The 10,956-nt window shown below is 46.5% G+C and overlaps 2 protein-coding genes across 2 annotated transcripts; both read right to left on the reverse strand.

Annotated features, from left to right (window-relative positions):
• Positions 1 to 39: 39 nt before the first annotated feature.
• tmem185 (transmembrane protein 185) lies at positions 40 to 6,088 on the reverse strand. The gene is made up of 7 exons (XM_080486312.1): positions 5,873 to 6,088; positions 3,966 to 4,142; positions 3,039 to 3,246; positions 2,542 to 2,625; positions 2,177 to 2,353; positions 1,711 to 1,843; positions 40 to 890 (listed from the first exon to the last, which is right to left on the reverse strand). Exons 1-7 carry the CDS (start codon positions 5,908 to 5,910, stop codon positions 640 to 642), a joined length of 1,068 nt encoding a protein of 355 aa, XP_080342438.1. The 5' UTR covers positions 5,911 to 6,088; the 3' UTR covers positions 40 to 639.
• Positions 6,088 to 8,967, reverse strand: LOC308123691 (tripartite motif-containing protein 16-like). Its single transcript, XM_080486311.1, has one exon. It carries the CDS (start codon positions 8,946 to 8,948, stop codon positions 7,293 to 7,295), a length of 1,656 nt encoding a protein of 551 aa, XP_080342437.1. The 5' UTR covers positions 8,949 to 8,967; the 3' UTR covers positions 6,088 to 7,292.
• Between the last annotated feature and the right edge of the window lie 1,989 nt (positions 8,968 to 10,956).

Below are 10,956 nucleotides of genomic sequence, written 5' to 3' on the forward strand. Positions count from 1 at the left end.
ACTAGTTACCAGGTTAACTCGACAAATGAAGGCAAAAATAAAAACTTAAATTTCAATTTTATTTCTTTAAAGTAGGGTTTTCAAGAACAAGCTAACAGAGTAGAACCAAAACGTAGTTAAATAGAATACTGTTCTCGTCGAAATGTTTTTACTTAATTACACGGAACACGGCCCCAGCATCGAGTCCGGCTGTACATCAGGCGAGTCCTCCTCCGTCCACCGGGCGGCAGTAATGAGTCACTGCACCACCTACTGGGGCAAAGTGCTATTACAGCAGCTGTGGGTAGCTTGTTAAAAAAAAAAAAAGGGTTTGAACAGGAAGCAACTAACTAACTTAGCTAACCATCAAACTCTGGTCCCCAAACTCCACGACTCGTTACACCCAAAAAAAAAAAAAAAAAAAACGTGGAATAGAAAAACGGAGCAAAGTGCTGTCGGTCATCGTGGAGGAAAAACGTCTCTTCTTCTCAAGTTGGTCGTCAAACGACACCAGGAGGCTAATCGCGGTCCATGCTAACTACAACGTGGCTCCGTCGCGATTTATTCCAAACAAACCTTCTCCGCGTCGGCCCCGAGGCGGAGCCCGAGAGAATAAGCTCCGCCCACTGGTCCCGGGGCAGAGGGGCGTCGGCCTCGGCGCTAGTCGGGCATGTCGATGCAGAGCTTGGGCGGCGGGACGAAGTACTTCCCGGGGCTCTGCGTGATGACGACGCCCGTCTTCTTGTGGAACATGGGCGCGATCTTGGGCGGCGGCTCGGGGACGGGCGGGTCCTCGGCCGCCTCGGGGTCCTCGCTGCGCTGCAGGTCGTACGACACGTTGCCGTACTCCCGCAGGAAGGGGAGGAGCTCCAGCAGGAAGTGGCAGAAGTCCTTACGGATCCCGAACCACCCTGATGGAAAGTTAACATCACGGAGGAGGAAAAAACACTTTTAGTTTAAACGTTGATAATTTTCACTATTTTGAGAATCTCCATTTAAAACAATATAAACACATAATCTCGGCCTCGTAAGTTTTACATTAACGACTCTGCAACGAGACGAAGCATGAGGAGGAAGTGAGCCGTCGTTTACCAACAGCGCCACCGGGCTCTCGGTGGCGGCAGCCCGTCACTGCAGGTCGCTGCTGTTGTTCCGAGTCTGAACGGGGAAACCGCCGCCACAGACGGGAATTCTTAAAAAGTGCTTTTATTTGTTTTACAGGAGGAGTCGGACACTATTCTTACACATTTTCTGGTCATTGTGAAATGATTGTTCCTTCATCTTTTAGTGTTTTTATACAGCTTTACTTCCTTCTTTCATTGCATACATAATTTTTGCAGCTTTCACCATTTTGAAAACAGCCTTGTTTACATTTTTTATTTACGAAGAATAAAGAAATGGAAAGCTAGAAAATTCCTAAAAAGACCTAAATTCAGAAGCAAAAATAAAAAAAATTTAGGGCTTTTTTGTCGGTTGTTCAAAGTTGAAAATGAAGGAAGCTGAGCTGAATGAGTATTAAAAATAAATAAATAAAAGACTAATTTTACAACAAAAATAAATCAAAAGTTCTATTTAATTCTATTTTCTTTCCTAATCAGAAACTTTAAAGTTTCAGACTGAACGAACACGTTAAATGAAATAAGACGTGGGCGCTGCATTTTGAAGAAGAAAGTAAAAGTTCAGAGGCTCGACAGGAAGTTTGACGGTAGAAGGTGAAGCAGCAGGACTCACAGTGGTTTCCTCCCTTCTGGCCGAACGTGGTCGCCATGAGCGTGAGCAGCGACAACCACAGAGGAACAAACACACACACGTAGCTCAGACTGTTGTGTTTGTCAGGCTTGTCCAGCTTGTGCACCAGCAGGATCTGTACACACACACACACACACACACGTTGAGTGTATTGTTCGCCACGTCTGTGGTTTTTATTACAAAAGCAACCAACAGCGCCACCTCAGGGCCTGGCATGTTAACTTAGCGTTCCTGCCGTTGCCGTGGAAACGGCAGCAGAACGTGACGACATGAGGTTTGTCATTAAACTACACACTAGTACTGTTCTGACCCCGAAGGCTCTCAATCACATCATATTGTTGGCCCAAGCTGCCGAACAGGACAAGGGCGAAAAAACAAAAAAAAAACAAAAAAAAAAAAAAACTACACACTAGTACACACACACACACACACACACACACACACAGACCTCGAAGGTGAGCAGCGGCACCACGATGGTCATCCAGCTGATCGCCATGGTGATGTGGGTGCGGCGCTGCTCGGCGATGATGTCGATGGAGCGGAGGAAGAGGACCGACCAGATGATGTAGTAGAGGACGACCAGGCACAGGAAGGACATGAGGATCCACAGCGGGACGCACACCACCTGCACCGCCACAAAGTTCAGCTTAAACACTAAACACTGTAAAATACATTTTTAAAAAACTAAAAAAAATCGCTGGAAACGGCAACAACTAAAAGAGGTAAAAAACAAAAGAACTGAACGCGCTGAAAAACGGCGCAGGATGATGACATCACACATGGTGAAGATAAACGAGACGTTAAGACGCTCACCAGCCACGGCCAGTTGATGATCTCGTCGAGTTTCAGAGCGATGAAGATGAACTGCAGGATGTTGACTGAACACAGCACCTCCAGCTGAGGAAGAGGAGGAGGAGGAGGAGGGTCAGAGCGTCATTAACTCACATCAGATGTAATCTGATTACATTGCTTCCACACCTGCAACAAGTTTAACGTTCCACGTGGCGTCAGCGGCACGATCGTAGCAACGGAGACGTTGGATTATTTGGATTTCGTCACGTTTTTGACACGTGGCTCTTCAGCGCCCCCGGTGGCGGCTCGCTGACATTTTCACCAAATTATCCCCAAATAAACATTTTGCTTACATTTTTATTTTATTCAAATTCTGATTTTTAAAAATGGTCTGAGCTAAAAACACCTTGAACTGACGCCTGACTCCAGATACCGTAGTTTCTGGACCAAAAGCCGTGAAGAAGAACTGAACCGTCTCTAGGTTTGTGGCGGTTGGTTTATCAGATTAAAAGACTCACCTCCAGGGAGCGGTCGTGTCGGAAGCCCCAGACGCACGCCGCCACGGAGACGGGCGACACGAAGAAGAGCGGCATGAAGACGAGCAGCCAGAAGTAGTTGCCCCGGGAGACGCGGTCGCACACCAGCACCTCGAACATGAGCAGCAGCACGTGGAGCCCCACGGCGATCAGCATGGCCTTGAACTCCACACACGTCTCGCCCTCCGCCCTGAGGACACCCAGACCGCCGTCACCGCCCGGGACCACGTCCAAAAACACACCAGAGGTTCTCCCACAATGCAACCCGGCGGGCGGACGTCCCACAAAATATCAACATAGTTTCGTACAACAACAAAAGCAACTTAAAACTACCGTAATTTCTGGACTATTGAGCCACATTCAAATTTAAAAACACACACACACAAAAAAAGAAAGGTCGGAGTTACGTGATGCGCCTGAACGCATCACCCAGAAATCGGCGGCATGAAGCCCGGCAACACGTAAAAATACAGAAATTTGCGTGTGAAAAAAGTAGCAGCTTATTATAGTATGGAAATTACGGTAAATGCTTTTTACCGAGGGCCTGTTTCCGCGAGTGAGAACACAAAACTTCCGTTTTTCGGTGTCTGGTCACACGACAACGGCGCTCAGCGTCGCTGTAAACACAACGTCTTAGCAAACGGCTCGGTCCCAAGTCGACGACAGAAACTCTACTGGTCGTCCTGGTCATCTGATCGTGTAGTAGTTCTGCACATGCTCAGTAGAGCCAATCAGAACATTGTTTTCCTCCAGAGTGTCATGACTCCCAGTCCATATTCTCCTGGGACTTGGTGCTTTTATTTTGACAGTGACCGTAATAACAATCCACAGTGTACGAACATTACTGATGTGGACACGCTCGGCCGCCACATGAGCGGCGTTCCCCACGTTCCCGGCGGGAGTGTGTACCTGTACTGGGGGTTGTGGGCCCAGACGCCGGTGCCCACCGAGGCGCCGATGACGACCAGCAGCTTCCACAGCCATATGGGCGTGAAGACGGCCCAGTAGCTCCACTGGATGACGCCATCGAGCCGCAGCGACAGCAGAACGGAGAACAGCAGCAGGCAGGAGTAGATCAGGAACTTACTGTTGGAGGGAACCAAGGAAGAGTCAGGGTTATTATTAGAGACGCACCAACAACACCTTTTGAAAGGAGGAGTACTAACCTTGAGCTTCCTGCCGATACCGAGTACTAGCATTTAGTTTCCTGCCGAAAACGAAAACTAACCTTGAGCTTTCTGCCGATACAGAGTACTAACATTTAGTTTCCTGCAGATACCGAGTACTAACCTTTAGTTTCCTGTCGATACCGAGTACTAACCTTTAGTTTCCCGCCGATACAGAGTACTAGCATTTATTTTCCTGCCGATACCGAGTACTAACCTTTAGTTTCCTGCCGATACAGAGTACTAACCTTTAGTTTCCTGCCGATACCAAGTACTAACCTTTAGTTTCCTGTCGATACCGAGTACTAGCATTTAGTTTCCTGCCGATACCGAGTACTAACCTTTAGTTTCCTGCCGATAACGAAAACTAACCTTGAGCTTTCTACCGATACCGAGTACTAACCTTTAGTTTCATGCCGATACAGAGTACTAACCTTTAGTTTCATGCCGATACAGAGTACTAACCTTTAGTTTCCTGTCGATACCGAGTACTAACTTTTAGTTTCATGCCGATACAGAGTACTAACCTTTAGTTTCCTGTCGATACCGAGTACTAACCTTTAGTTTCCTGTCGATACCGAGTACTAGCATTTAGTTTCCTGCCGATAACGAAAACTAACCTTGAGCTTTCTACCGATACAGAGTACTAACCTTTAGTTTCCTGCCGATACCGAGTACTAACCTTTAGTTTCCTGTCGATACCGAGTACTAGCATTTAGTTTCCTGCCGATAACGAAAACTAACCTTTAGCTTTCTGCCGATACCGGGTACTAACTGACAGTACGCACAGCGTAATGCTTAGCGTCTACACCCACTGTCTACGACCACACATTATTTTGAAGTAACTTGTTCCGTAGCTTTGCATTAAGAAGTTGAACCAACTTTATCCTGATATAAACAACCAGACTGCAAAGAGCTGCAGCCGGTTATACACTTTAATAATACGAGTTACATCTGAACGGTCCGGCAGAAAGAAATGGAAAATTTAATTTAATGTTGTACTCAAGATCGCATTTTCCAGATGTTGGTCTGGGGTCCAGCTGTCTTCAATAAAACACAGTATTTTTAACAAAGCACCTTTAAAACTAACAACGTTTTCAAAACCGGAAGCAGAACATGAGCACGGGAAACATTCACACTATTATCCTGTACTCAAGTTTATCATTTAATAGCCCATTGTTAACGATCTAATAAAAAAACCTTCTATAACAACATGTTATAGAAGGTTTTTATTAGACTATTTAAGCTTTAATGTGAATTAAAAACATGTTACGAGACTGGAAATCTTATTAGATCTCCTGAAACAAACACAGCTACAATCAAAACACGCTTTTATCCCCCACACAAACACCAGATAATAAATAAAATGGTTTAAAGAGAAGCAGCTGAAGGATTAGAGAGTGTAAATAAGGTTTTTATTATCATGAATGGAATAAAAGTCTCGTTAGCGTATCTTAGCAGGCCCCGTTAGCCTGCTGTTAGAACTCACCACCGAATAAATGTTGGATTAAAAGGTTTGTTCCGGCACTTTATAAGGAATATAACTTTACATTTTAATGTTTGTGTGCTTCTTGTGCAAAGAGGGAAGCCGAGCGAACCATGTTGCAGCCAGTTAGCTCCACGGAGCTAAAGGCTAAGCTACGAGCTAACCTGGGGTTGAAGTCCTGGAAGAGTCCTCGCAGATTCATGTTGCGGGAAAAAGCCGGGCGGCTAGCCGACGTTAGAGTCCCCCGTGGCGTCGGGCCGAAGAGGTACGCATGGTGTTGTCAGTGGGGGCTGAGGAGCCTTTCCAACCGGGATCATTCCGGGCTCCGCGATGACCCGAATGTTTGGTTTGTTTGTTTTTTTTTTTTTTTTTTCCCCAACGACTTCGTCACGTGACGAGACGAAATAAGCCGAACACCACCGAAGGATGTCGAAGAGCCGAACTCGCCAAAGAAAGCCGAAGTCTACCGAAGAGAGACGAAATTTACCGAATGATCCCGAAGAGCCGAACTGCACCCGATGAGCTTCAATAGAGCCGAACCTTACCGAAGAATATCGAACTGTCAAACAAGAACTCTCCAGAGATCTCTTAATTTTTACGTTCGCCAACGAGGTTATGTGTTCGTTTGCACGTATTTATTTAATTACATAAATAACAAAATTATTGGTTTGTATGTATTTTAACGTTTTGCAAAAGCTACCCACCCGAATTGCATGAACATTGACTTGTATTTTGGGAAAACAAAGCTTTGTGAGCGATCTCTGTATTTCAATTCTCCAACCAATATGGTGGTTAAGGTTGCCTATGTGCAGGGTTAGAGAGAAATATTGATGCAATTATTAAAACTAACTGTACATAAAAAAATTGGGGGTTTTCAGGGAGAGTTTTCTTCAACTATCAATTACACAATAAAACTTTGCAGAAAAATAAAGTTAAAACAGGTAAAAGGGTAAACCATCTGTGTTTAATTTATTAATTTGATTTATTTCATATTAAAGTATTTTACAATCACAGAATGGATCAAGGAAATACAACAGTTCCCTTCACACTGCTCAATAGAAGAAACATTGATGTGATGTGCTCCGTCACTTCGTCAGATTTTTATTGGGATTTTCCAAATTATAATTTGCAAAAAGTGGAGAAAAACCTTAAAATGATTATCAGAAGAAAACTTCAAGCTCTATAACTTTTCTAACAGGTAAGAAAAAAGATAAATGTGCACAAATTAATGAAGGGAAAAACTTCTTGAAACAATAAGAATCAAAAGGCATTTACAAATTCAAACTAAGTGAACCGATAAGAACGGAATCAAAACTTCTTTAAAATGTGAACATCAGTTTTTACAAAGTTTAAAAGTCAGTCAGGAAAAATGAAAACCTTTTTTTTTTGTAGTTCATTAAACATTTCCAGCTGAAAGAATCAAACTTCCTTCTTGGTGAAAGAAAAAGATCAGAAACTAAAATCAATCAGTCTCTGAGAAGACGGTCCACCGTCTGTTGGTGTCAAATCTTCTTCCTGTCAGAAATCTCATGAAACTGTGGAGGCTCTTTAGAGAACTACACAAGGAGACATGGAGGAAGTTCTCTACTGAGGTTTGATGAACTCTGCTGAGCCTAATACTAAAACTCCAGCGTGTAGCGGCTGAGTGAAGCTGGTCTGGACTCTGTGGAGGAGAGTCATGGTTCCTGAGACGCTGTAGAACGACAGAATACCTGCTGTGTGATCCAGGTACACTCCCACTCTGGAGGACATACGACCTGGGACGGGAGTTAGTGTGTCGTTGCGATGGAACGTAAATCTGTCTAACCCAGAATGTAAAGCCCAGGATTTGTCATTAAGTCCAAATCCACATTCCCTGTTGCTCCCTGATCTGCTGATGTTCTTGTATGTGACTGCTATAAATCCTCGTCCTGTTCTCTCCACCTCCCAGTAACGACGTCCAGTCAGACTCTCTCTGCTCAGAACCTGTGGACATGTTGTGAATCTTTCTGGATGATCAGAATAACGCTGATCTTCTGATGTTAAAGTAACTTTTCTGTTCCTGTCAGTTAATAACAGCTTTCTGTAAGCAGTGTTTGGATCCAGGTGGATCTGCAGTGAATATTGTAGGAAGTCCTCTCTGGTCTCTGGCTGTGCTTGTGGCAGTAAAAGCTCTCCAGCGTCTCCCGGTGAGATGTTTGTCCCCGTCTCTCTCAGGATGTCCTGTATTGTCTCTCTGCTCTCTGCCACAGCTGCTGCCACATCCTTAAAGTATGTGAGAGGAGCAGGGTGGATGCTGGAGGAGTGTGTGGGCTCACTGAGTGCTGACACTGAGGGGTAGCTGTGTAGAAACTGCTGGTGGTCCTCTGTGTGAGACAGCTGCTCCAGCTGGACGTCTTTCCTCTTCAGCTGGACCATCTCCTGCTGCAGCTTCTCCTTCAGCTCTTTGACTCCACTCACTGCAGTTTGCTGCTGGGATCTGAGCTGCTGCTTCACCTCACCGCTTCTTTTCTGGATGAGACGGATCATCTGGGTGAAGCTCTCCTCGCTGTGCTCCACTGCTTCATCAGCAGAGGCATTGATGGCCTCCACCTGCTGCTGAAGCAGCTCCACCTCTTTCTCTCGCTGCTGGATTCTCTGCTGGATGTTCAGTCGACTGGCCTCCACCTCCTTCTGCTTCTCCATCCTTTCTGCAGCAGCTGGGACTGTTTCATGGCCTCTGTGTTGGTCCATGGTGCAGAGGTAACAGATACACTGCTGATCAGTGCGACAGAAAATCTTCATCACCTCATCGTGACGAGAGCAGATGTTGTCCTGGAGATTCCTGGAGGGCTCCACCAGCTGGTGCTTCTTTAATGGAGCAGCTTGGTAGTGATGTTGGAGGTGTTCCTCACAGTAAGAGGCCAAACAGACCCGACAGGACTTGATGGCTTTCAGCTTCCTCCCAGGACAAACATCACAGGACACGTCTTCAGGTCCAGCAGAGCAGAGATCAGCTGCAGCAGCTTGGAGTCTCGTCTTCTTCAGATCCTCCACCAACTCTGCTAACAGGATGTTCTTGTTCAGGTCAGGCCTCCGGCTGAACCTCTTCCTGCACTGAGGACAGCTGTAGCTTCCCCTGTTCTGTCCATCCCAGTGTCCGTTAATACAGTTCTTGCAGTAGCTGTGTCCACAGGGAACCGTCACTGGATCCTTCAGGAGATCCAGACAGATGGAACAAGAGAACTTTTCTGAATCCAGCTGAGCTCCTGCCGTTGCCATTTTCTCCTCTCAACACCAGCGAGTGTCTGAAGACTTCCTCTTCCTGCTTTGGCGTCATTAAACCTCCCAGCTGGAATCAAACACACCTCAGCTTCTTGGTCTTTGACTCTGATAGGATGACTTTGGACTTCAGCTGCAATAATGTCCATAATCAGTTTGGACTTCAGCAACTTCTTCCATTAAACTATAAAAGTCAGGCGTTGGTCACACAGGACATTGGTAATAAACAGGATCGTCCAAAGTGGAGAGACTCACAAGCTGCTGGCAGCCAATCAGTTGGAGTTTGTCCCCGTGGACGAGAAAAGAAAACTCTGTTCTTCTGCTCCAAACAGGAGTTCAGAGTGTTCGGCCTTCTTGGAGCGACTGGGTGAGGTCCTCGACAGGGAAGCACCTACCGAATAGTCCTACTGGGCGACTTCAACTCTCACGTTGGCAGCGACTGGGTAACCTAGAGGGGGTGATCGGGAGGCCCGATCTGAACCAGAGCGGCGAGATGTTATTGGACTTCTGTGCTCGTCATGGATGGTCCATAACGAACACGATTAAACACAAGGATGCTCATAAGTGGACTTGGTACCAGAGCTCCTTCGGTCTCGATGATCGTCCTTGCTGTTGTTGCACCTGACATGAGACCGTACTTCTGGACACTCGGGTCAACTGTCCAGGTGGCGGGGAAAACTGTGTGCCAGACCCGGCAGGCCCAAACGCATAGTGAGGGTCTGGTGGGAAAAGGCTGGCAGAGGACACTGTCAGAAATGGTTTCAGCTCCCACCTCCGTGAGAATCTCTCCCAGGTACCAGAGGAGGTTGGCGACATGGAGTCAGAGTGGACCCTGTTCAGGACATCTATTGTGGAAGCGGCTATGTGCAGCAGTGGCCAGAAGCTCATCCAAGGACTCGCTGGTGGACACTAGTGGTCCAGGAAGCTCTCAAGGAGGACTTTAGTGCCTGGCTGACTCAGGGGACTCCGGACTCAGCAGACAGGTATCGACGGTCGCAACAGCAAAGGAGTTGGGCGAAGCCATGGAGCGAGACTTTCGGTTCGGAGGTTCAGGAGGGGTCCATCTCAGTAAGAGGGGACATCCTATGACCTCGAATGAGGAGATCCTCTGGAAGCGGAAAGAAAACTTTTAGGACCTCCTGAACCCGGAGGACATGGCCCCCCTTACAGGAAGCCGGGCCTGAGGCCTCGTCCATGTTCCTGATGGAGTTTACCAGGGTAGGAGAAAAAAAACTAAAAACTCTTTGGTGGCGATGCCCCAGTGGCAGACGAGATACACAAGGTTCTGCTCCCAAATGGAGACTTTTATCGCCGGTTCTCTTTGGTTTCAAAACTGTGACGACTGTTGTTGAACTGGTCTCAGTGCGACGCAGGACCACCGATTTAGAGGCAAGACCAAAGAATTCACCATGATTCTCTCGGCATGTAGCTGCCTTACGGCAGTGATTCCCGACGAGATCTGAACAACTTCCATGGGGGGGGGCGCCAAAGAGTCATTCGGGGCAAAGCCTTTTTCATTTTAATGGGTAGAAGAAGAACTCATTTCTGTCTTAAAAACAAGCAAGTCAGCAGTTAAATGATTCTTGTAAAGTTTGAAGTGTCTGTAAAATACACGATATTAACAGCAGGTGAAAAAATGTCACTTAGAAAATGGATTCGCTGAACAAAACCAGAGCTGAACGCATCATTTGTGCTGAAAAACTGGCGGATTAAAGTTCTAGTGACTAGTGATAGTAAAGCTGAAGCGACACCCGACCAACAAACACCCGGAGACGGCGTTTAATCGTGAGGAGAGGAAGTCCTCGTGACAGAATAGAAGAAAGAAAGTGGATCATACACACCGTGTGCTATGGGCCGTGTTCTCGGTGTCCTGGTCCAATGGCCACCGCTCAGGTGTTCCTCCGCACAAAGCAAACCCACGCAGCTTTTAGCCTTAAAATATCAGTGTGAAGAGTTTGTGCTTCTCGTCTGCCTGCCTCAACGTCCTCCTGCAGCCGCTCTCACACTG

This window comes from Lipophrys pholis, assembly GCF_963383615.2.
Source record: "Lipophrys pholis genome assembly, chromosome: 18".
Lineage (NCBI taxonomy): Eukaryota > Metazoa > Chordata > Actinopteri > Blenniiformes > Blenniidae > Lipophrys > Lipophrys pholis.

Excerpts from the sequence above, each read along its gene's own strand:
- tmem185 (XM_080486312.1), bottom strand. The coding sequence starts at position 5,910 with ATGAATCTGCGAGGACTCTTCCAGGACTTCAACCCCAG. Across the intron at positions 1,844-2,176 it reads TGCCGCTGCTCACCTTCGAG|ATCCTGCTGGTGCACAAGCT; the intron begins GTCTGTGTGTGT and ends GTGTGTGTACAG. Across the intron at positions 891-1,710 it reads CCAGAAGGGAGGAAACCACT|GGTGGTTCGGGATCCGTAAG; the intron begins GTGAGTCCTGCT and ends ACTTTCCATCAG.
- LOC308123691 (XM_080486311.1), bottom strand. The coding sequence starts at position 8,948 with ATGGCAACGGCAGGAGCTCAGCTGGATTCAGAAAAGTTCTCTTGTTCC.